Source organism: Xyrauchen texanus, chromosome 42 (assembly GCF_025860055.1).
Source record: "Xyrauchen texanus isolate HMW12.3.18 chromosome 42, RBS_HiC_50CHRs, whole genome shotgun sequence".
Taxonomy (NCBI): Eukaryota; Metazoa; Chordata; class Actinopteri; order Cypriniformes; family Catostomidae; genus Xyrauchen; species Xyrauchen texanus.
The window spans coordinates 3714573-3742137 of record NC_068317.1 but is presented as its reverse complement, the minus strand read 5'-3'; the positions used below and the strand labels follow the sequence as shown (position 1 = coordinate 3742137).

Here is a 27565-nt window from a genome sequence, read left to right as displayed (position 1 = left end):
GAAATGTTTTTCCAGAGAAGTGAAGTTTCCATCAAAAACACGTCAAAGTAAAAGCTCACGTCTAACAATTTTTTGCCTAACAACTGTAAACAACCCACAGTTCAGCTAATGAAGTGTAGCACTAAGTATTGTTTATTTTAATTATTATTCTTATTAAGTGTATTTATTCATTGAACATTGGTGAATTTTGTCTTATTGCCGCCCACATTGTGCCTAACAGCACACATTAAACGTGATAAAATCACTGGAACGCATGGACTCTTGTGACGTTTGCTTCATAAGAAATGCTACACACATGGACTATATTGTTATTTTCTCTTTCAAGATATTCCACTCACAGCCCTTTCATTTGTTTATCAGATTCAGTGTAATCCCTCAGGCACAATCTGTCTGGATACAAATATTCAAATCATCAGGACTCTCTTCTTTTGTGAACAACATATTTTGTCTTCTTTTCTGGACGTGAGCAGCTGCTGTTAATGAATGAAGTGGTGTGTGATTGACAGCGTGATTTGAGTCTGGGGACCTGTGGGACAATGGCTGGGCTCTCCATGGAGCAAGAGCTATCACACCTCACACCCTAAACCCCCCACCATCAGACCCTTTGTTAGAATTCACTACTGAGGAACTTTGAATCTCCTTCATTCCTGCTGTGCTAGTTTTGCTTTACAGGAATATTCTGGGTTATGTACAAGTCTACAGAATTGATTGCCACAGACAATAATTCCGAGTCGTTCTCCAGTTTGTAAAATCAAACCAAAAATGTGTTTACTGTAATGCACTCTCAATGGAATTCTATAGGGGAGCTATTGAGCGCGGTAATGAATTAAAAATAGTTCAAATAATAGACACATTTATTGCACTCTTTAAGTATAGCCACAATACTTAATAGCATCATTTTAGATTGGAATGATAAAATTCCTTACTGTACCTAGTCTGTGCAAATTGAAATGTCATGACATTTTTTTTTTATATATAAATTGACAAATTCAATAAACTTGTGAGAGTTTAAAAAATATTTAACAAAACTTTAAGCTCGTAGTCAACAGTGACAAAAGTGCATGAAGTTGAAACACCCATAAGTGCTTTAACAAGTGCACCACTGTACACATTTTTGTTGTTTAAATCATGAAATAGAAACTAATTTGTGCTCAATTGTTTGCCTTTCCTGTGCTTTGAACAGAACTGAAATGTGGTTGGTGTGTGACTTACATTTGCTGTGCAAAAAAGGATACATTTTAGGTTATTTTCACAATAGTAAATGTTTTGTTGGTTGACACGGTTAGAAAACAATGGCGGCACTCAAATTCCCATTTGTTTTTGAGAAGTCAGTGACTCGCTGACTTCTCAGTGTATTGTGTTGATGTTTGGTCAGTAGACTAAGATTTTTTGATTTAGATGGGGAAAACCAGTGTGACTAAACCTTCTTCGTTCAGTCATGCACAACACTAGACTAACAGTGCTTAGCCAACACTAACATAAGCAGGTTATTTACCACATTTCACCCAAACGCACTGAGCAGCTTCCCTCATGACCAGAAATGCCAAAATATCCCTCTACCCTTTCGTTCAGTCATGCACAACACTAGACTAACAGTGCTTAGCCAACATTAACATAAGCAGGTTATTTTCCACATTTCACCCAAACGCACTGAGCAGCTTCCCTCATGACCAGAAATGCCAAAATATCCCTCTACCCTTTCGGGTGACTTTCCCAAAACTGCCCGCTTTTAGGAAACCAGTAATACAAGTCACTATTACACATAATGGCCCGTCTGTTCACTCCCCATGTCGTGTACTGGAGTGTGCCAGTGGTACTAGGTCATGAGGCTGGGCTAGTATGAACTAACCAGTACGTATTGTAGAGATTTGCAAGTATTGCGATACTTGACTAGGGTTGCAAAGGGGCGGGTAATTTCCGGTAATTTTCCGGAAAGTTTCCGGTAAATTTCCATGGGAAGTTAAGCTGGGGAATTTTGGAAATATTCCATATTAGAAACTTTCCATGGGAATAATGGGAATTAATGGGAATTTAGGGGAACTAACTGGGAATTAATTGTAATTCATCGATCATTGTATCATATCCAAGCATAAATATAAACAGAAGTCATAAGAAAACATCCATGCAAAAGGTTTTCAACAGATATTTCAACAGATTTATTTGTAAGTAGAACAGAACAAGTTTTAATTATTTTACTGAACAATCACTTGTTTCATGGAAGAACAAAAACAGGAATATTGGGTTTAATATTACTCATCCCCCAACCCCACTCAATCAAAAATGCACCCCCATCCAAAAATCCCCACAAAGTCCCATTCAAAATGTTAAAAAAAAAAAAAAAACATTCACCCTCCAAAACGTCCCATTAAACATGCAAATCTTCCTTCAAGCAATCCTCTGCAGTTTTGCTCAGTCAGTGGGCTCTTCGTGGGCCTCATCAACATCCAACAACACGTCCACTTCCTCAACTTACTCTTCCTCTTCAGTGTCACTTTCCAGCCTTCAATGTGTGCCTTCAATAGTCTTGTGCTTTGGGCTTCTGTACATGTGATGGAGTTATGCACAGTGCCAGTAGGGGGTGTGGTCTCAATAGCCATTGCAGTGTTCTATGTGCATGTGATTGAGGAATGGCATGGATATTCAAGTGTATTTGAATGGCATCTGTTTGTTTTAGTCAAGATTATGCTAAAATATACTTTCCTCAACTATATTTAAGTTCCCTATGAAGAGCCAACCCTCAACTTTGAAAATTCCCACTTTATTCCCGTTTATTCCCATAAATTCCTGTTAATTCCCTTAAATTCCCATTAATTCCCATGGAAATTTTCCATCTTTGAAAATTCCCAGAATTTTGCAACCCTATACTTGACCTCATTGCAATAATATTCTAAAGCCAAGAATCAGTATTTTTAGCGAGATTTTTGGGAAAAAGAGATTGAGCTCCACTGAGAACAAGTGTGGTCGAAGACAATATGTATTTCAGTGTGACCAAAATGTTTTTCACACTAATTCTTTGACTCTACAATTAAGTAAAGCAGGAAGTTCACGTAAAGCACCAAAAGTTCAATGAAGATTGTAATACATCACAGTTTTGCATCATATGAAGAATCTGAAAGTTATGTTATATTATAACCCAGATATATTATGGCATCACCAGGTCCCTGCTGATTACCACCTGTATTGACTATGGAATTATATGTGAGGTCCTGGTGTGGTTTTCCACCCATAGCCTTCATGTGGGCTGCTTTTGTAGGGAAAGGCTGATAACTGATAATACATATTAATCGACCGATAGTTTTTAAAATCCATTTTTAGAATGTAAAATAAATAAATAAAAATGTTCATTCTTTCCTTACTATGATGGGCACAGACAAAGAGTCCTAAATGAATAAAATCTCAGATGCAGTTTATTGTTCAACCAAAATCCCCAAAATAACCACAAAAAAAACACTTAAGTATAAACAAGCCAAAATACACCGGAGACTTTTATTTTGAACTATCAGCAACTATCGGCACAGATCTGATAACAATAGTTCCAAAAAGCATCAGAGACCGTAAGAAGTGAAGACACCAAACTTGGTAGGATGGTCCCAAACCCCCTGCTAATAACTCTGGAACCATATAGAATACAATACAAATTTGTATCTTCTCTGAATCCACCAGTGCTACAAAATCATATGGTTACTTGAATTTCTATTTCCGCAAGAAATGTCACCTCCGATTTTATTTGAAGTCTTTTTAACTTGTCCTAGGCTGTTTGCCTGATTCTCACAAAACTTGGTATACATCATTTACAGTCCTGCCTGACAAAAGTTATCAAAAAAAATTTGATATGTAATATTGTTTCAAAGCAAATATGTTTTGGGGCATGGCCTATAATGAATAATAAGCCTGTATCTTGTGAGTGCAATTTTCAAATGTAAAAATGTAACATGCAGAGTTTTATTCATTCTTGGATGCTAGGGCCACTATAACTTAAGAAAATCCTAATTGTGCAACTGTGCTCAAAGCAGTTGAATTAATTCCAGAACCATATAGGATACAAATATTTTACTAATGAGAATCCATCAGTGCCTCCAAATCATGTGGTCAAATAAATTCCCATTTATGCAAAAAAACATTTCTACATTTAGATTTTTTTGAAAAACATACTCTTTCGAACTCTTCCTGTTCTGTTTGCCCGATTCGCATTAAACTTTGTATACATTATCTATAGACATCCCTGACAAAAAGCTATCAAAAGAATTTTGGTATGGTAAATCATTCAGAAGATATTAGCTGATAGGTTTTTGGATATAGCATATTATGACTAATCAATCCATATCTTGTGAGCACATATTTAAAACTTAAAACTTATACATGCACAAATGGACATTCTGAGGTAACATGCAAAATGTAATCAATTTGGCATGGCTGTGACATTAGAAATACCTAATTTCTCAAATGTATTTAAGGCCTTCATAGGCATAAAATGCAGTACCACCAGAGTGAGCCGCATGACTATTAATCATTTAAAGGTTCTTTAAACATTAATTAAAGGTAGGATAAGGGTAGGTAACCAGGATTAATCTTAAATATAGATTAAATCAAGGTTTGTCTGATAATTCTATTGCACCAAACTTTAAACTTTGTTTAAAAATAATTTAACATTTTTTGGTTACATTTAAATCATCGCTTTGATCCTGATTTAAATATCAAAGTAAATCTGAATTTACTTTAATCCTGTTGCTCCATTACTTTAAACTCTGATTTAAATATCAGTTATGGATTAATTTTAAACTTGCTGCTGAGGTGGTTTAAATATAAAATTGACCTACAGTAAAACATGAATGACTTAGAACAGTAGAAGAGTGAATCTGCCATCAGCCAAATGAAGGCGGTTAGGGTTTGAGTTAGGGTTAGGTTTAGGGTTTGAGTTAGGGTTAGGGTTAGGTTTTGGGTTTGAGTTAGGGTTAGGATTTGAGTTAGGGTTAGGTTTAGGGTTTGAGTTAGGGTTCCACAGGATCTTTCCTGTCAAATCAGATTATTTTTGTCAATTTTCCATGTGTGCTTGGTCCCCAATAATTGCTGCTTGCGGCTTAACAAAAAACGTAATATCTTTGAACAGCACCTTTAAATGAGCTCATATGAACGAGAGAGGACTCAAATGACTTTACCTCATCTCTGCTATGCATGATTAGAATTAAATGTTTTCTTGTAGTTGTTTTTGCTCAACAACTGACTGTAAATAACAGAAAGCATATTAAAAGAGACAGTATTCTATGACAGATGGGTTGCGTGGATCTCGACTTGGACACACATTACACGGAACTCATTTTACTCTCAACACGCTGTGAAAGGATCTCACTACCGAAACCTTCACGACTAAACTACACAATTACTGTTGAGTGAAATATAAACATTTACCAGATAGTTGACAAATATTTTCACAAAATTTGGTTGCAAATGTGAGTGATTCCATCTCATTGTAGTGGAGGGTTGCACATTGAGTGAAAGATCGATCTAGGATTTAAGAATCGATATTGAGATGGTTCAAATGAAGATCGTGATTAATTGAAAAAAAAAACCTATATTTTTACCCATCACTTATGTCCTATCCACAAAATGCAAATGTAATGTGACAAAGTCAGTGCAATCTGATCAAAATTCACTTTAAAAACGTAATCCTTTACACTACTTCTGACTTAAAATATTTATATTACTGTAGTTAATTACTTTGTAATCTGATTGCACCCAACACTGAATGATCAAAATGCAAAAAAAATTTAAGGCCTTAAAACATGCCTTATTTTATTGATATACTTTCTAATTTCTTATATATTTCTTATAATTTTAGGGTGAAATTTGACTTGGACATGTTCTTTCCAGTTTTCACAAGATGCACCCATATGCTGTATTTGACCTGTTGACAAATGAATACATTGCGTAACTGAATGTCTAGTAGCTTTGTGTTTGACTCTTTATCCATGCAGTGTGCAGCAACATCCAACATCCAAATCTACAAGCTGGCTACAAAATCCCCCCACAATAGGACATTCTCTTCACCACTAATTTGGTTTTAGTTTACTAAGCAATAAAGGGGGAAAACCCCAGTGGTCTTACCCTGCCATGGTTACAGCATGTTTCGCTTGGCCTGAAGTCTGCTAATGCATTGAGCCGCAATCTGCTGGCAGAGCGGCTCAGAGTTTCTCTCAGCTGTGACATGAGGGTGATGAGTGGTTGAGAAGACCACAAATCCTACAAAAAGTCGAGAAACCAAGGGAAACCCCTTACAATTAAGTGCAGTGGTGGTATCATTATATAGTAATGCTGTCAGATGGTATTACCATAGTACTTTGATAGATAATATGGTACTGAATGATTATCATATATACAAGTCTGTCCACATTACTTCAAATAGTCCCGGTATTACAACAGGGTCACACAAGAAATCAATATATAGCTTCCAAAAGCTTATATACCCTGAAATCAACCCCATAGTGCAGAGTTACATCCGTTTCACATGTGATCCATATGCAGTATGTATGCTGTACGTATTGTTTCAGTGCCCATGTTAACAGGTTAGAGCGTTCAGACTTCACGCGGATACAGCAAGGCAATGCATTGCAGCAGCAGTATAGAAGTAGCAGTGCAGCGATCGTTTCCGCACCAAGTCTATTTTTGCTGTGCTGCATGCGCTAAATTAAAGTGATAGCACATTGTTCGTGGGCAAAATGAACATGGATTGACATGACAATGTCACAATAAATGCATATAATTAAAGTCTACTGTGTTTCAATCACCATCTGACTTTCAGACCTGAGTAAAGCAAAGAAAATCAAAACACACTATTATCAGAATTGGCAAAAATAACAAATCCGATCAGAAAAATATCTAAAGATTTTTTCATGTGAGAACTACACCTTACCTCACATTTGGAAAATCAAGACATTATGGATGACACTCATCTCATCGTGGAGGTGGAAAACATAAAGTTCTCTGTGACCTGCAGGATTTCTTGTATAAAGATTTAAATGCAAAACAAAAGGCATGGTAGGCAGTTTCCTCAGCTGTTTGTGTGGATGGTAAATTTTCATTTAAAATGATTGCACACAGGTTTGTGTCCCATGGAAACTAGGAAATAATCACGTTCACCTAAACTGTGATGTTAATTAAATATGCATTTCTGTTGACTATTACATCATTTACATGAAAAATACAACTTATTTTTGGCGCCACTCTGTGGACATTTCACCTTAACAACACTTCCAGCTTTGGCCACAGTGATTCGAATTTTGGTGAGCACAGAAATTCGTAGTGATTTGGTCACAGTGAATGTTGGGGAGTGCAGAGAAGAGTTTGAGTGAAGAGGCGGGGTCTGTCGATGGCACTCATTCCCACGGCTCATCATTGCTTGTGTGTAGATTGCATCACTGTATTACTATATAGCAGTAACCATGCGTTTGGGCAGAAACCATAGTTTTAATGCAATTAACCATTGTGATCATACTAATATGATGGTTATATAGTAACTATGGCTAATTTTGTGGTTATTGTAAATTTACCAAAAATACCACGGTGAAACCATGGTTACTGTAGTAAAATCAAGGTTATTTTTCCTAAGGTAAATTTAGAGGTTAATGTAGTGTGTCTGTGGGGCTCTAAATAAACACAGTAAATACACTGCAGTGATGCCCATACGCTGTATGTTTGTATTTAAATATGGGTGCAAATAATATCTCACACTATTTGCACTAGGGTGCAATTAGTATCTACCATTATTTACACCAGGATTGAGGTGCAAATAATATCAGCCAGTGTTTGTACAGGGGTGTAAATAGCATATACCATTATTTGCACCAGGGTGCAAATTTGGGTGAAGTGTCACTTTAAACAAAAAAGAAGAACATTCCTGATCCACTTAAAAGAGCACATGGCCATTGATGAATTGTTTGTCTATTAATATGCCAGACAAAACAGAAGGTCACCAGATGATTGAAGTGTCTCACTTGTGATGCCACAAGGCTTTCACACTCTGGCTTTCAAAGGACACTCTGTGTATCAAGGCTTCTTTGAAGTACACGTTAGGGATGGGCGATATGGCCTAAAAAATTTATCACGATAATTTCAGGGATTTATTGCGATAACGATACAAATGACGATAAATTATTTTCTTCTGTAAAATATCAGATTATGTTATGTTTGAGTTGTGTTTCAGTGACTGTGCTGAAAAACATCACACAACAACAATTACACAATAATAATAATAATTCAAATCAATTACAAGTTTAAAATGTAAACACAGATTCTTTATTTATTTATACTCTCATGGTGGAAAAATAGTGCAAAGCAAACAGCAAAAGTAACAATCACCAACCATGTCTTCAGTTGTGTTTCAAAATTACAACTGCAAATAAATCCTGATAAAGTAAAGAAGTTCAGAGTGAAACACACTCTTAGAATGTAAATATAATTTCTATAATTTCTTAACCCTAGGTCCACTTGTAGTTTTCGCCTCCGTTGCCTCGCGTATCTTCAGACATTCGTCATACTCTGGTTTGTGTTTCAGATGGTGGAACAAATTGGACGTGTTTCCACTCTTTGTAACCACCGTTTTTCTACAAACTTTGCATTTTACGGTAGTTGGCTCCTCATCTGATTTTCTGTAACCAAACCAGTTCCAAATTGTGGAGGTAGCTCCTCGCTTAACAACAAGCTCCCCCACAGCCTCACGTCCGCCTTCCGCCATGCTTGTTTTCACTCCGCACAGAGAATGTCCGCACGTGAACAGTGAATCGCGCGCGCGCTCAAAACTACGTCATCAACTAGACTCATCGTTATTATCGTGAGGAGACACATTTTTATCGTGAGGACAATTTTCAACGATATATCGCAAACGATAAGATATCGCCCATCCCTAGTACACGTGAGCTTTTGAAATAATCTACAAACATGCCTTTTTATCCCTTTGATTGCTGACATGCTTCAGATATCATTGACTGTATGCCCAGATTCATCTGTCTGGTGGCCTCAATTGAACTCCTCACTATTGTACAGGATTTCAAACAAAACAAAAGAAAATCATTCGGTTGATTTGGTTGTCAGGAATTTGACTTTCTGTACCAAATGGAATGGAAAAATACAGTGACGCCCTATATACTGTATATCAATATGGGTAATGGCCACAGTGGTATATTTTAAATATGTTTTGGGGCCAGTATATCTATCATTAGATCACAGGAAAATACCCACAGTCAGCGCTCCACAATGTCCTGTGATGGTGCTGTTTGTTTCCATGGCAGCAGGGAGTTCCTACTCAGTTGAAAGATGCGTTATAAAATAATCTTCATGAACACAGACTGTTTGACTCCGTGCAGCTGGAATATATTTGTATTTATGTTAATTTTTCATGATGTGTCATAAACAATAAGAATGTTCAGCACTCGTTCAAACGTGTTTGAACTCTTAGTGACATTTGAAGACATTTTGAACTTTGAACACTGTCTTTTTAGAAGTGATCATCATGGAGACTGAGGTGGGCTCTTTTGACTTATGGCAGTAAACAACCACCCAGAACAACCTAACAGTCATCCAAATGTGTGGTAACTCTTCATCTCCTGCATTAAAATGCATTTTGAACTATGAGTGTCTTTCTTTTTTTACACGCTGATGTCAGTTGAATTGGAATGTTAGTTGTCTGGCGTGAAACCTATTGCAATGACCACCAATCAATCACACAGCGTGGCTTCGTTTTTTGGGCTGGGGCATTAGCGGGGATCACACAGTGCACACTTTGAGCACTCTTGCCCTGATCCTCACAAACAAGAATGCCTCAGATAACTGCACTGGTTATTTTGGTGATTATTGTTTCCCCATGCGCAGTAGTGTGAGTGAGCCGTTGCCTATGTCTGAAGGAATGTGTATGTGGTATTGAGATTCCATGCCAGGGTAGAGTAGTGAAGATGAACATGCCTGTTGGTTTCCTGTTTTCATGATTCTGAATGTTTTCTGTGTATCTTGCAAAAAATAGCCCAGAACATGCATGTGGAATAACGAAAGTGTTTATGCATGGAATTTATAAAGTGAATTATTGATGCACAAAGGACAGGCAGTTTTATATAGATGTGTTTTGTCCATGCTGTATGTGTTTTTGGTAATGGAGCATGTGTTAATGTTGGAATGCTGTTTGGAATCATCAGTGCACTTGTCTTAGTGGTTTGGTCACTGTGGGAAGCATGTCTTAAAGTAGCTCTTGAGGGTCTACTCTGGGACAGTATGCTGGTGGTCACATGATCATAACTCATGGCACTGAGCACTCATTTTACATAACACTGCATGAGCAGATAAACAGATGAACAGCTCCACTTCTAGATTAGATGTTACAGTGATGCATTGGTTTGTTGCTGAGAAAGCAACTGTGTTTCCAAACATGAAGTCCACATACATGGAAACTGGGACTTAATTCCATGTTAGTTCTTTTGAATAACTTTCAACATTAACACATCTGTGTTTCAGTTTGCTTCATTTTATTATATTTAATTGTTTTATCACTGTAAAATACAGTTCTATTCATTAACATTAGTAAATGCATTCCTATACATTTACTGTACATTTTCAAATTGAGAATAAATGGCTTCATCCTAAAGATGAAAAATGTTGCTTTCAGATGCTATACATGGAGTTAGGATGAAAATAAGGTGCATTTCGAACTGCTCTGAGAGCAGTGCAGACAGAGAGCACACATGAGGTTAAGTCATTCTCTAAATAGGGAGCAAGGGCGCATCCTATTGCTTTCTATACAGTTAAGTGTATTCACTCCTAAAATGTGATCAAAAGTCCAGTTTCAGGCTGCAGATCATGTTTGGATCACTCAACATGTTTGTCAGACATGGGACAATGATAATCAGTGCACAGATTCAGAATTTTATTTTAACATGGTTGGCAGTGATTGGATGATGATGGCCATTACTTTAAATCAAAATGATGTATTCATATTTCTAGAATATCAGCTGTAATGTCTGTAACGTTTAAAAAACATGAATAAACAAACACTCCTGGACACATAAACTATTTGATGAAAAAAAAAATACGACTTTCTATAGCTTGGTATTATTTACAATTTCACATCTTAATCCCACTGACCACAAAACTATTTGCTCTAGATTTACAGATTTTGGGTAGTTATCAGCATATTGTTGAACACAATTAATTAATGTGGTTGAATAGTTTATGTAGATTTTTTTTAATTTGATTTAGTGTGCCGATGGAGTGCTGTGCTGTAGCTGTTTGACAGTTTGTGACTTTAAATCCATCCACGTTAAAACAACACTGCTACAGCGATAAACATTCAGTCTTTGGCAGTATCAGTATTTGATGGTGCGTTGCATTTTTAAGATGCAGTGTCAAGACATTTGCATATCCCTAATAACCATGAAGATTTATTTTTCTTGCATTCTTGTGAAATGTGTCAGAATGTAACTCATAATGCAAGTAGGCTATATATTGCTTTCTCAGCATTGTCGCAACAGCTGCTATTGTGAGCACTGTGTTCTTCTACAGTCAGTTTTATTTTATAGGCTTTGGCGGAGCTACAGCTTAGTAAATACAATAGCACACACTTACATACTGTTTACATCTAGCTACCTGAATAAAAACATCATTGACTCTCCAACTTCACATCTTGTGAATGATAAAAAAATATATACACAAAAAAATCCTTAATCTGGTGAATATATAGGCTATAAAAAGCTTAATTTGGTAAATACTTCATTTCAAAATTAGTGTCCCAAACAAGTGTATTTATGTCTTTTTTATAGTTAAAAGTACCACGTTATGCACCAGGTTTGAATTGTTTTGTGTTATTAATTTTCTTAGCCTCTATGTCTGTGCCTGCCATAGTAGTTAGTTATCATTATCGTCAAAATCCATTATCGGTCAACCGCTAACTTGTATAGAGTGTATTGGGTGCAAAGTTTACATAGTTCTTGGAATACATTTTTTATTTTTAGATAACCTGGTCTCATTGAATCACAAAACTACACCTAAAATTTGGCAAAATAATTTTTACGTAGCTCGTTATACGTCTTGTGGCCGTTTCCTGGTGAAATGAACAATATAGGTGCAACAATTACCTATATACCCTTTCACACGCATTACAAATTTCACACAAATTACAGATGATCAATTCTTAAATACGTATCCCTTTTCTTCACACAGTGCTATTTAAGGACATCTAAACACTTTTACTATATAGTACATGACTTGTAAGGCGATTTGCTTTACAAAACCAACTTCATTCTCAAGCTTGTTGAAGTGTGACCAAATTGTGTGGTAGCTCAACTGATAGAGTGTTGCATATGTGATACAAAGACCGGGGTATGAGTCTGAAGAGCATGCAAATCGACACGTGAGCTGAAAGTGTCATAGAAGCACCAAAAAATGATGTTTTTCATCTAACATTTGTTTTTTATGACACTATCATTAAACCTTAAGTACCTATAATCTGTTTGGGAGAAAACTGAACTCGCTTTTTGCTCAACACAGTGGAAATTTCACCTCAGAATTGCCACGATATACAGTATAATAAACCATGTAATATAAGTTAGCAAAATATTCACCACAGTCTAGTGTTGTCACGGTACCAAAATTTCAGTAGTCGGTACCAATACCAGTGAAATTTCACTGTACTCGAATACCATTTTCGGTACCAAAGCAAAACACAAAAACAGGTTACTGAACAACACTCTTTTAATAACAAAGTTAACAAAACATTAGCAGCTGAAATAAGAACAGAAATATGCCATTGAGCAACACTTTAATTTAAATATATAATTTTAATAATTAAAGTATTTTTGAACACTTATATATAGATATATAGATTTGCTTCAACTTCTGCAACTTTTAATTTAAATTTTTACCAAGTACTAAAAAACAAAACCTAAATAAACAAGCATAAAATAGAATGAATAAAAAACTATTTCCAAACTAATGTGCAAAGTGCTCTCTTATTAATAAAGCTGCATATTGCCAATTTTCTTCATGATAAGAAATGCATATGGACATATATATATATATATATATATATATATATATATATATATATATATATATATATATATATATACACTCACCTAAAGGATTATTAGGAACACCATACTAATACTGTGTTTGACCCCCTTTCGCCTTCAGAACTGCCTTAATTCTACGTGGCATTGATTCAACAAGGTGCTGAAAGCATTCTTTAGAAATGTTGGCCCATATTGATAGGATAGCATCTTGCAGTTGATGGAGATTTGAGGGATGCACATCCAGGGCATGAAGCTCCCGTTCCACCACATCCCAAAGATGCTCTATTGGGTTGAGATCTGGTGACTGTGGGGGCCATTTTAGTACAGTCATGAACTCATTGTCATGTTCAAGGAACCAATTTGAAATGATTCGAGCTTTGTGACATGGTGCATTATCCTGCTGGAAGTAGCCATCAGAGGATGGGTACATGGTGGCCATAAAGGGATGGACATGGTCAGAAACAATGCTCAGGTAGGCCGTGGCATTTAAACGATGCCCAATTGGCACTAAGGGGCCTAAAGTGTGCCAAGAAAACATCCCCCACACCATTACACCACCACCACCAGCCTGCACAGTGGTAACAAGGCATGATGGATCCATGTTCTCATTCTGTTTACGCCAAATTCTGACTCTACCATCTGAATGTCTCAACAGAAATCGAGACTCATCAGACCAGGCAACATTTTTCCAGTCTTCAACTGTCCAGTTTTGGTGAGCTCTTGCAAATTGTAGCCTCTTTTTCCTATTTGTAGTGGAGATGAGTGGTACCCGGTGGGGTCTTCTGCTGTTGTAGCCCATCCGCCTCAAGGTTGTGCATGTTGTGGCTTCACAAATGCTTTGCTGCATACCTCGGTTGTAACGAGTGGTTATTTCAGGCAAAGTTGCTCTTCTATCAGCTTGAATCAGTCGGCCCATTCTCCTCTGACCTCTAGCATCAACAAGGCATTTTCGCCCACAGGACTGCTGCATACTGGATGTTTTCCCTTTTCACACCATTCTTTGTAAACCCTAGAAATGGTTGTGTGTGAAAATCCCAGTAACTGAGCAGATTGTGAAATACTCAGACCGGCCCGTCTGGCACCAACAACCATGCCACGCTCAAAATTGCTTAAATCACCTTTCATTCCCATTCTGACATTCAGTTTGGAGTTCAGGAGATTGTCTTGACCAGGACCACACCCCTAAATGCATTGAAGCAACTGCCACGTGATTGGTTGATTAGATAATTGCATTAATGACAAATTGAACAGGTGTTCCTAATAATCCTTTAGGTGAGTGTGTGTATATATATATATATATATATATATCAGGCCTGAAATTACCTGGCTTTTTCCCACTTTTCATTTCGACAAGATTCAGTTGAGGCTCCACAGCAGCAGCAGCTTTACTTGCCGCAATCTTTTGCTTGTTGTGAGCGTTCGAAAGTTCCCGCCTCTGCATGGGTAAAATGTTTTGTTTGAGTACCGACTTGGTACCGGTATTTTTGACAACACTACCACAGTCACATAATTTTCATTACATCATGCTTGTACAGCATTTTATGATATGATCCCATTAAATTTATTGTTAATATTTGCAAATAGCTTTCCCAGTTGCAACATTTTGAGTATTGGAGAGCAATAGGAAAAAATAAGGAAATAAAAAATGTGAACGAAAGGAGACATAGAGGAACAGAGAAACTTTTTTGCCAACCTGCACAGTACAATCAGAGGTGTGCAGTCTGCTGGTTTGCTTTGTGACAGCCTCTTTCCCTGCCTCACTATCTCCCTGACGTTCTCTGTCTCAATGAAAACCTCATGCATGTGTGCTCACTGCCATCCCACTCTGAAAGAGAGAGCAAGAGAGGGAGGGAGCACAAAGTAGGAGAGAGAATCACATCATCAGAGGATCAGCAGAGGAATGGAGATGGAGCAAGGACCATCAGGCTTTGTCATGCTCACTCAGAGGAATGGGGCGTGTGCCCACTGCGTCCTGCTCAGGAAGGACTGCTCAGATCAGGTGGAGACAGAGGACTGTACCTGCGCAATAGGAAACTGTTCGTGGGATTGTCTTGCAGGGGTGGATGGTTGTTTATCAGATGCGTCCTGCCTTTGGTTTCAGCTTCTGGCCAAGGCATACTGGGGTGATGTGGAACTGGGTCTCTGGGAAGCCCAGAAGGGCGTCTCTTGGCATAGATCGAGGAAGACGTCTCAGAGGAATTGCATGCGATCATGGGTAAGGATTGATGGATCTGCTATTGGTTGAGGCAGTTTTCTGGACTCAATACAATGAAGCTCTCTCTTTCTATTAACAGCATTTGTGGCATAATGTTGATTACTACAGAAAATTATTTCGACTCACCAATCAACAATGGTGTTTACACTAACACACTTACAGAAGAATGGAAGTAAACCTAGCCAGCGTTCTGGGGTATTAAATGCTAAATGCTATGCTTGTAGTTTTGTTTATAGACTGACATATAAATATGTCAAAAAAGGTGGGACAATTTTTCTAGTTGGACAAACTTCTGGTTAGGCAATATCGATATAATTTCTGTGGGTCAAGTTTGCTTCATGTAAACAGTTGGCTACTGATATGAATGACTTGCAGTATAGTTTACCGTTCATTAAAAATAACTTTCCTTAAGTAAGAAGCACTATAAGTGTGCAATGTAAAAATCTGCATCAGCAGATAAATGCATGTTCAAGAATTGTTAGTGGAAATGAACAAAGTTCAGCTATGAAACTATGTGGCACAAGCTTGTTATCTGTTAGCCAATTGCTCACTCACATCTGACATGTTAAGCCAATTGGCTCACTTGATATAAGCTGATTGGTCCTTTGACACGTAATTGTGTTGCCAATCAACTTACAACTCTCTCTGTCTAACATTTAAATTGCTCAGTTTTGCAGATAAGCCAGTTTCACCGCAATGTGTTGTGAGAGTTTTCCTCTGAAATCTACCTCCACCCCCAGCGCCACCTGTCTAGATCTGCTACTTGGGGTTGTTTATAATGTCTATTTGTGTAGCAGCACATCCTACATGCTCAATGCATGTGTTTTGTCTTAATGTGTATCGGCAGCAGCATGTCAACATACCTGGTCTAGCAGTTGCAAGTCTCTGTACTAGCTCTGCAGTAGCGCCAGCAGCAACAGTGTAGCAGATCTAGTCCACCAAGATCAATATTCTATCAATATGTAATACCCACATTAACATGCCAAATCTTTCCAAGAGTCGCCATGGCTGAACTGAAAGTAATGATAATCCTTTGGTTAAGGTATTCTAAAAAAAATCTGAATAAGACCCGTTTCTTGATTCCCAACTCTAATAATGTTTAAATCTAGGTTTTACTTTCAAAACAGTGTGTATTTTAAAGCTAATTGGCTGGTCCCGTGTACTTCAATTGTTTTTAAAAACTAAGGGATGAGTTGAAATTATTTTCTGTGGATACATTCATTATGCCTGTCAGTGCACTGTCAAAAGAGCTTAACCTGTATTAACATAGATTATTCCTTTAAGAGCAACAGAATTCAGCAGAAGATATGTTCATTGTGCCAGTGCAAAGACAGCTGTTTTGTAATGGGATGGAGGTTCTTCCGCTCTTTGGCAAGCTCTCCCTGTGCTGGATTGAGTTCCGCAGAGCTGAGGGGGGCGATGAGACAGCTCTCAGGAATGCTTTGTACGTCGTTAATGTCCAGGCTGGTTGCTTCAGTCTTTCACATTGACCCAACATCTAGTATATTTTTTACAGTGAGACGACCATGGGTGTATGTGGTTTCATGTTTAAGTTATTGTTCCTATATAAGCAATGGTTCCAAAAGAGGAATCTCTGGATTCAAAAGCAACTTTTGATTGGGTAACTGCTCATGTCTTTAATGAAAATGCCAAGTGGAAGATCTGAGAGGCTGTTTCATCTAGAGTTGTGTAAATGTTCTTTAAAGTGGTTGAGCTGTATTGCTGTGTTTTTATGTTTGGGAAAGGGTTTATTTGAGAGCTCCAATGTGGCTCTAGAGTGACTCATACCTGCCGTAACTGAACTGCTACACACAATTGTGCATTTCATCATAGCAACATTAAGGAGGGAAATCTTATTGCATAAATGTTGCTCTTTCATAGCTTGGGAGATTCATTTGAGGTCTTGTTTATTGATGCATCAACAATCTCCTAAAATTCATTTGTGTCAAGGAGTCAATGGAGATGATACTTGAGCAAAAGTGTACATTTGCTCTCCATTTATTCTCATTGCTGAAGAACAATTTAGATATTAAAGTGATCAGATTTGTAATTTTTATTTGCTATGGCAAAGCCAATGGTTTTAATAGTTCATTTATCCCAAGTTGTGGATAGACCTGTCAGAGAGCTCTGCTTTGCACGTGTTGGTGATTTCGGAGCAAGTGATGGGTTCTTGAATGTGACCAATGAGATTAGGTGTGTTATTCATGCACTTTCTGGACTGGATGGTTTGCATGATGGTGTCTCTGCTGTGGAGAGTCATAAACAGAGCAGTCATTCTCTTCTGCTGGACTTTCAGACATTCAGATGAGTGCCTTTTCCTGCTGTATAATTTAACAGGTTAAATTTAGCATTGGAAACAAGAGTTGCGTACCCACCACAGAGAACTGGATTGGGTAAGGGAAAGTTGTGACGCTATAACTAGTGGTCATTTTTGGAAAGAGTTTGGAAAACCACGTGTATAAATCAAGGTAGCTTAATAAATACTCTAAATGGAAGACTGCTTGCATACTGTGTATTATATACTGTACTATATACTGCAAATTTTTTAACTTCAACTTTGGCCATCTTCATGTCCCAGGGGATGACTTGTACTAAAATAAACAGATTTATCCTTTTTCCTTTTTGTTATATGGTCACATTAAAACTGACTTTGAAATGTATTACCAGGCATTTATATGTATAGATTAAGCCTTGTCCCAGACCCAGAGATTCATTATTAAACAAAAAAAAAAAATCTATAATAAATATACAAATCATTACATGGTAAAAAGGATGATAACCTTAACAAAGAGTGAAATAAAAATAAACCATTTCAACATTTATTGCACATATTATTTCTCTACATTTTTCCAAAATTACGACTGTCCCACAGTTATGGCGTCATTTCCACCACACCAAACAATTTTGCCTCTAATACAGTCTTTTCAAAAGTTAGTGTACTTGTTAGGCAAGTTGACAAAAGTGTCAGTGAAGAGCATATTTAAGATTAAATATGAAGTGATGTTTGAAGAAAACAAAGACAATTTAAGGAATTTATCACTTGTGCACAGAAAGTTTTTATTTGGCGTAATTTTCAATCAAGCTCAAATTTATTATTAATTTTTTTTACAAATATGATTTAAGTGTGTGTTTTTGTTTAGGATATATTAAATGTTGAAATTAGCCATAACAAGTCAAAGGAGTTGGTCATTTTATTTAAAAAATATGAATGTAATTTCCATCAGCATCATATCCAGCACAGAATTATATCAAACACAATAGTTCACAGTGCAAAAAGTGCACAAAAAGATACATACACCGATCAGCCGCAACATTAAAACCACCTGCCTAATATTGTGTAGGTCCCCTTCGTGCTGCCAAAACAGCACCAACCCGCATCTCAGAATAACATTCTGAGATGATATTCTTCTCATGACCATTATACAGAGTGGTTCATTAATAAACTACTTCCCAAATAAATAAATACGTGCCCATGAAACATTGATGTGAGTTGAAAATAATGTATTAGCTAACTTGATAGATTGCACTGTGATCCACAGAGGAGGAATGATGGCTCACAAATACCCAGATGAGCGGTCTGATTTGTGGATGTGCGGTTGTTACTGAGAAATATTAAATTGTTAGATGGCGCCATTGCCCTATCAGAATCGAGTATTCCAGGGAGCTCTGTAATAAAAACCAATAAATAAGTAGTAAAAAATGTTGGCAGCATGATCAAATAATTATTCAAGTATGAGATTTAAAATCTGTCACATTGCATTGGGATACATTATTCCACACAGTATGCTCTGTTATATATAGTAGATAATCTGGAGAATTACATACTGTAGAGGTAGTCGAATTAGTATGCTATTCTGAACATATCCTGTCCTTCTTAGAGAGAAAGTCTCTATGACACTTAAGTTATCTCTCTCTCGCTTCAGTTCTTGCGGGGAATTGCATCCAGAACTAAATGTACAATAGGTGATAAAATTCACTCAGGTGATGTCATTTTCAGGCTTGATTATGTAGACGCCCAGCCCTGACTCCACAGCTGTGTGTACCTGAGCCCTGCCATGAGCTAAAACACATCCATCTCCAGCAGCAAGAGACCACAATCTGGGCTGTTTGGCAGACAGAGTGACCCAAACTCTGTGTGGTGTTGTGAGAGTAGACCACAGACACACCCTGCGGTGGACTGGGAATATTTAATCATGTAAATGATACAAGTTTCCTCTGAGGCTGACGTCGCCTAAGTCAGATGCCCCAGTGTGAAACGCCACATCTTACCGACCCAAAGAATTCAATAGAGAAGGGTGTATCAGAATACAATCTTGTAAAGGGATCAATGGAAAGGAGGAGGCGAGAACCGGCTTGACAATATAAATAATAGTTTTAATGATAAACTTAAAAGACAAACACACACATGACGGACATGTCCGTAAACTATCTCTCTCTCCTGCACGATCCTCTGCAGCCGACCTTTATCCCTCTTGGAGGCTTGATTAGCCTAATACGGGACCGGGTGTGTAGGATCACGACCCGGCCCCACCCTCTGCCCTGCCACAAATCTGTAGCTGTGTTTCCATTCAAATGGTTAGCATTTTAAAGCTCATTTCTTAAAATTAGACTAAAGACAATGTGAATTATTGTGTTTCCATTCACTGCACCATGCATTATCTTGAGGGAGCCCGCCGTGTCATGATGGAGCAGCTTAATGATTTCCTTGCTTTGGGGAGTTGTATTTGTGGTATGTGTATTATCAGATGCTGCCAGGAGATGCAACAGTATGAATTTAATATCTTATATAATAAGTGCAAAAATGGCTGCTATGCCCATACTCCACCAGCCTTCAGTTACCTGGAAGCACACATGCTCAAACCCGTTTTGGTGGATTGTGCGGACCCACTTTAACGGGCAGCTGTGTACGAATGTCACAGGCTATGTTTTGAGAATTGTGTGCCAATGTCATGAAAAGCAAATCTTCTTAATCAACCATGTCATTTGATATCACTTCTTTTTCACTCTCGTCTCACGTGTCAGCTTGCCTGTTTGGCTGGGGTCGAACCGTTTCCTTCCAAGTCCAATGTCCAACACTCTATGAGGTGAGCTACAGAGCAAGCTAGTCATGTTGGAATAAGTGTGTATATGTAGGTCAGTCTGTAATACAACTGTTAAAATGTGTCATTTTTCTTATGATGCGCTGTAGTAAAATATATCATAACATAGCATTGTGTGAGTAATAGTGCGAAAAATAAGAGTTTAAAAAGTCATAATCAGCTGTTGTACTCTAGATTTGTGTGAAAGTGAATAAAACACTCAGTTGTAGTAGCGCCTCTAGTGTTCATTTCAACAGGAAACTGCAGAGAAACGTAGGACACTGCAAGTAAAACTCAGTTTGCGAAAATGTTGTTCCCCTTCTGACGCTCAATTCGACGTTGTGTCGAATGAAGCAACACTAGGGGTCTCTCTTGAGAGCCTCACGCATCTCTTAACTCGAGAAAAGGTTCATGAGAATTTGGCAGACAGAATTTGCATGTCCCTCCCCTGGACATACGGGTATAAAGGGAGGGAATCGTGTGTCTGTCCATTCATATTTTTTCTTCAGAGCCGAGCGTTTGTGTGATCAGCGAGCTGCAGTTACTTACTGTTCCACTCATCTTTATAGAGTGTATGCTGTTGGATCTACGGTGCATATCAGCTGCTTTTTCCTTCTCTGCATGGCAGTGCAGCTTTGCCCCTGGGCTTCTAAAAGAGAATATTTCTTTAAAGAATTCAATTTGTCTAAAAGAGCAATACACAGCGGCGTTGAATGTCCTTTTCAGGAGGCATCTTTATAAAGATGTGTAGTTCCTGGATGCGGTCTATTTCTCTCCACTCCTGACGGTCACAGACGCTGCCTCGAGTGTCTGGGCAGCGATCACACCGAGGCAAGTCTGCTTACTTCCTCGAGCCCCCTGAGCTCGATGATGAGTTTGACGCAATATCGGAGAGTGTTCCGGCGTCTGATGCGGAAGACTCGACTGGACTGCTGCCTTCGAGTCGGCACACCCAGTCTGAGGCTGACACCCAGATGGCCAACATGCTTGCCCGGGCTGCCACCACCTGTGTCCCAAGAATGCCGCCACTTGGCGGGATCGCCTGGTGATCCCCTCCAAGGCCTGTAGAATGACGTCATCACTGACCTCCAAAGCCTACAGTGCCGCTGGACAGGCCGCCTCCGCCCTGCATGCCATGGCCCTCCTGCAAGTTTACCAGGCCAAGGCACTCAAAGATCTGCACGTGGGAATCCTGACCACGATGTGTTACAGTGTGCTCAGTGACCGACCTCGCCCTCAGGGCTATGAAGGTCACAGCACGGACACTCGGGCTGGCAGCCCTTGCCCCGCTAAGGGAAGTGGGCATCCGCATACTCAATTACATCGACGACTGGCTCATCCTAGCCCACTCTCGAGAGTTACTGTGTGGCCACAGGGACCAGGTGCTCAGGCACCTCAGCCATCTAGGGCTTCAGGTCAACTGGGAAAAGAGCAAGCTCGCCCCGGTTCAGAGCATCTCTTTTCTCGGCATGGAGTTAAACTCAGTCTCAATGACAGCGCGCCTCACCAATGAGCGTGTGCAGTCGGTGCTGAAATGCTTCACCTTATTCAAGCCAGGCACAGGGATTCCTCTAAAATAATTCCAGAGGCTGCTGGGGCATATGGCATCTTCCGCGTTGTCGCTCCACTGGGGTTGATGCATATGAGCCTGCCGCCAAACTTTCAACCCCTGGACAGACCTCTGTTTTCTGCAGACAGGAGTCCCCCTACAGCAGGTGTCCCGACACATTCTAGTCACCACAGACTGCTCCAAACAGGGTTCAACTGCCTAAATTTGTTTGCTGTAATACTTTCCCTGCGGAGATTTCTCCCGCTAATATGGGGACAGCACATCTTGTTTCGATCAGACACCACTGCGACAGTAGCATACATAAAGCGTTCTCGTCATATGTCACAAATTCGCTCGCCATCTCCTTTGGAGTCAGCAGCGACTCAGGTCATTGCATGCCACTCACATCCCGGGAAACCTCAACACAGCAACGGATGCACTGTCACGACAAGGTACGCTCAGCGGAGAGTGGAGGCTCCACCCCCTGGTGGTCCAGCTGATTTGGGAGCGGGTTGGCAAAGCACAGAGAGACCTACCATTGCTTGCCCGGGTACTCCCTAATGAAGGCTCCCCTCGGGACAAACGTGCTGGCACACAGCTGGCCCAGGGGGCTGCGCAAGTACGTATTTTCCCCAGTGTGCCTACTTGCACGGGAGCTGTGCAAGGTCAGGGAGGACGAGGAACAAGACACTATAGTGGCCCCCTACTGGCCCACACGGACTTGGTTCTCTGATCTCACATTCCTTGCGACAGCCCCTCCCTGGCGAATGGACCTTCTTTCTCATGGACAGGGCACCCTCTGGCATCCACGTCCAGACCTCTGGAACCTCCACGTCTGGCCCCTGGACTGGATGCGGAAGATCTAAGTGGCCTACCACCTGCTGTCGTAGACATAATCAACCAAGCCAGAGCTCCCTCTACCAGGCAACATTACACCCTAAAGTGACACTTGTTCGCAAATTGGTGTTCTTACCGGTATGCGGACCCGTAGAGGTGTGCAGTCGGGTCATTGCTCTAATGTTGGAGGGGAGGCTGTCCCCTCCACGTTGAAGGTTTATGTAGCAGCTATCACCACGACACAGTGGACGGCAAGTCCTTGGGTAAGCATGACTTGATTATCAGGTTCCCTAGAGGCGCCCGGAGGTTGAATCCTCCCCAGCCAAGCCTGTTCCTGGGATCTCTCAGTGGTCTTCTCGGGCCTTCAGAGACCCCCCTTCGAGCTGCTAGAATCAGTCAAGTTCAAAGCCCTCTCCTTGAAGACGGCCCTCCTGATAGCGCTCGCTTCCATCACGAGGGTTGGGGAACTGCAAGTGTTCTCTGTCAGAGACACCTGCCTGGAGTTCGGTCTGGCAGACACCCATGTCTTCCTAAGACCGCGACGGGCTACGTGCCCAAGGTTCAGTAGCCTAGATGTTATAGTATCATTCATTCTATGAGACTCGGTTGGTTTATGCACATATAGTGCTTCCATTCACCTTTTCTTAAGCTCAAATTTAAACTAAAAATAAAAACCCAGCATTTGTACACAACCATTCAAAATTTTGGAAACACCTACTTATAATTTATTATTAATATTTTACACAATTTAAATAGGCAAAGTTGATGTTTGTCTAAATGGGTTTAGATCATGAAAAACCAAAACCAAAAGTGTGTCCAAACATTTGAATGGGAGTGTGTGTGCCATAGAAAATTTTAGCATTTAGTTTTGCTGCAGTTTATAATATTTTCCCATCAAGAATGCATATTTTCAGCAGCAAGTAAACTGATTTCTTAACAAATTGGATAATGTAACGGAAATTGTCGACATTGTTAGTGAGTTTACATACATTAATAGATTGTTTGTCTTGTTCATGATAGAATGCATTGAGCACAGCTGTGGTTTATGTAAAAGCACTCGCCCCTGCAGAATGTTCTTGATTTGAAGCAAAACTAAAGATTCCTTGTCAAATAAGAGTGATATATAAATTTTTCTGGCAATCTAGATCATCTGAGGTCAGAGTTTTGCAGCCAACCAATAACATTACAAGTGACAGCAGTAGAAACACCCACTAGCAACAAGAAATACAGAGACTAGCAACATCTATTGACAGAATCGCTGACAATGTGAATGGGGCTGAAGCGTGCACTGCTCCACACAATCAGTTTCTGTGCGAGGATGTGCAGTTGAGTCAAGAAGGTAACTCCTGAAAATTTAGATGAAGACATTTTTTTTTTAAAGTTTCGCCCATTGTACTAAGGTGCCTGGTTTGTTCCTGGTAGGCAGCAGATGAGTAGCCTGCCAGGAATAACTCGGGACATTTTCTCCTATCGTGTGAAGTTTCAGGAAGTAAAACATTTATTCTCAAACCAGCCCATCTGGCACCAACAAACACCCATGCGATTATCTATTCAGCAAATAGTGTGGCAGCAGTGTAGTGCATAAAATCATGCAGATACAGGTCATAAGCTTCAGTTAATTTTCACATCAACCATCAGAATGGGGAAAAATGTTGATCTCAGTGATTTGGACCGTGGCATGATTGTTGGTGCCAGATGGGCTGGTTTGAGTATTTCTGGGATTACTGTCTCTAGAATTTACTCAGAATGGTGCAAAAACAAAAAACATTCAGTGAGTGGCAGTTCTGCGGTTGGAAATGTATTTCAACTTTTTCAATTAACGTTAAAACTGCAAAAACTTCATATTACCAGACCAAGATCAACAGCACCACAGACACTCGTAGCTTGTTTAGAACATTTAACACACTTCTCTGCCCTCCCCCTCCACCACCTGACACATCACTGACAGCAGATATATTCGCCACATTTTTTACTGATAAGGTTACAGCCATCAGCAATACATTCACAGCACCACACCCTGTCAAACACCTGGCTCCTGTATGCAACCCTTCTTTCCCTATGTTCTCTCCTTTAACTGACACTGAGGTCTCTAAACTCCTCCTCTCCAACCACCCCACAACCTGTTCCCTTGACCCCATTCCATCACATCTTCTCCAGGCCATTTCTCCGTCCATCCTACCGGCACTTACACACATAATTAACACATCCCTTCTCGCAGGCACTTTTCCCACTACATTTAAGCAGGCTCGAGTAACCCCACTGCTGAAAAAACCTGCACTTAACCCCACACAGATAGAACACTACAGACCAGTCTCTCTCATCCCATTCATGGCAAAAACACTTGAAAGGGCAGTTTTCAATCAGATCTCCGCCTATCTCTCACAGAACAAGCTGCTTGATGACAATCAGTCAGGCTTCAAAAGTGGACACTCCACTGAGACTGCCCTGCTGTCTGTCATCGAGTCGCTGAGACAGGCGAAAGCTGAATCCAGATCATCCGTTCTGATTCTGCTGGACCTTTCTGCAGCCTTTGACACAGTCAACCATCAGATCCTACTCTCCACCCTCTCTAAACTGGGTATCACTGGAACTGTGCTTGACTGGTTCAACTCTTATCTCTCAGAAAGGTCCTTCGAGGTAGCATGGAGAGGGGAAGTATCCAAGCCACACCAGTTACTTACTGGGGTACCTCAGGGATCAGTGCTTGGGCCACTTCTCTTCTCCATATACACAACATCACTGGGACCCATCATTCAGTCACATGGTTTCTCTTACCACTGCTACGCTGATGACACGCAACTCTACTTGTCTTTCCAGCCCAACGACACCACAGTGACCGCTCGAATTGCTGCCTGTCTGGCAGACATCTCAGCCTGGATGAAGGAACACCACCTTCAACTCAACCCTGCCAAGACCGAACTCCTTGTCTTTCCAGCCAACCCGACTGTTGAACACAACATCACCGTGCAGCTGGGTCCAACTACAGTTGCGCCTTCCAAAACGGTCAGAAATCTAGGGATAACCATTGATGATGGGCTAAATTTCACAGACCACATTTCAAAAACTGCAAGATCATGTAGATTTACACTCTACAATATCAGGAAGATAAGACCCTTCCTCTCTGTACATGCCACACAACTGCTCGTTCAGTCCCTTGTCATAACTAGACTGGACTACTGTAACGCTCTCATTGCAGGCCTTCCTGCATGTGCTATTAGACCCCTGCAAATGATCCAGAATGCAGCAGCACGTCTGGTCTTTAATGAGCCTAAGAGAGCACATGTTACACCACTCTTTGTCTCTCTCCACTGGCTGCCGGTTCATGCACGTATTCAATTCAAGGCCCTGATGCTGGCATATAAAACAGTCACTGGGTCTGCTCCAGCATACCTAAAAACATTTATGCAGAGCTACGTTCCCACCAGAAGCCTGCGGTCGGCTAAGGAACGTCGCCTTGTCGTACCAAAACAAAGAGGCACCAAAACACTTTCCCGGACTTTCAGTTTCATCATACCACGTTGGTGGAATGACCTTCCCAACTCAATCCGGGAAGCTGACTCACTCTCTATCTTCAAAAAACGGCTAAAAACACATCTTTTCCAAAAGCACTTAACCGGTCACTAAAAAAAAAAAAAAAAAAATATATATTATTTACATTTCTTGTTGCACTTAAATCTGTTTGGTGTACTATTCTGATGATAGTGAAACTTTGTAATATGGCACTTTTTGTACCACTGTCTCCCTAAGATGATTCGCTGATGTTCTTCCTCTTTTGTAAGTCGCTTTGGATAAAAGCGTCTGCCAAATGAATAAATGTAAATGAATAAATGTAAATGTCTTGATGATGAGAGAGGTCAACAGGGAATGGTCAGACTGGTTTGAACTCACAAAGTCTACGGTAACTCAGATAACTGCTCTGTACATTTGTGGTGAGAAGAACAGATTCTTAGAATGTTGTTTTGGCAGCATGAGGGGGACCTACACAATATTAGACAGGTGGTTTTAATGTTGTGGCTGATCGGTGTATGTACCATATACTGTGTATATGTGTATATATATATATATATATAAAATATATAAATGGATGGATGGATGGATGGTTGTTCATTATTTCCCTTGATATTTTACTTGTGATTATTTTTAATGGAAAAGTGAGCAATGGACATTAGTTACCATGCTGAACCAGTACAAAAAAAAAAAAACACATTATAAATAGAACATTTTTACATAATGGGTAAAGACCTATGGAATGCTGTAATTACTAATTATGTATTAATTATTAATAATCTTAATTATTTATTCAATTTATTTTGTGCAGCACTAAATGCCTCTGAAAATCAAATACACAAGTCAAAGTCAAAATGTCTATGCTTTTGCCCTGGAAACAGAGAATGCTTTGTGAGGTAATAAGTAAAAAAAAAAAAAAAAAAAGCAAAAATAGAAAAAAATACAAACACTTTACAGCTCAAATAATATCCGAGTTTTAACAGAAAAATGAATGTAAGTGCTTTTATAAATGGATAATCTTCATATTTCCCTCCAAACTCTCAGAGAATTGTTCCCATTCACTTCCATTACAAGTGCCTCACTGGAACTTCGATTTTTGCTTTTTATAAAGAAAAGCAGGGACGAGTCGAAATAAATTTGTGGTAATCAACATTATGCCTCAAATGCTGTCGATTGAGCTTTACTTGTATTGAACCAGGAATATTTATTTAAATCTGTCTTGTGTCATTTCCCAATCACGTGACCATGTTTTCTCTGCTGTTTACAGTACACTCTCTCACTGTATTTATGAAATGGCAAAGTTATACACAACACTTCATATTTCTCCTCTCAG

General features: G+C 39.5%; 1 protein-coding gene and 1 long non-coding RNA gene across 2 annotated transcripts in view; one reads left to right on the top strand and one right to left on the bottom strand.

Annotated features, from left to right (window-relative positions):
* LOC127634792 (uncharacterized) overlaps nucleotides 1-27565 on the bottom strand; it is a 61974-nt gene that overhangs the window by 4151 nt on the left and 30258 nt on the right. The gene's annotated exons all lie outside the window — the stretch shown is intronic.
* LOC127634789 (rho GTPase-activating protein 21-like) overlaps nucleotides 14954-27565 on the top strand; it is a 93304-nt gene continuing 80692 nt past the window's right edge. The window contains exon 1 of the mRNA XM_052114471.1: nucleotides 14954-15261. Coding sequence (XP_051970431.1) covers nucleotides 14980-15261 — 282 coding nt within the window. The 5' untranslated portion in view covers nucleotides 14954-14979. The remainder of the gene's footprint in view (nucleotides 15262-27565) is intronic.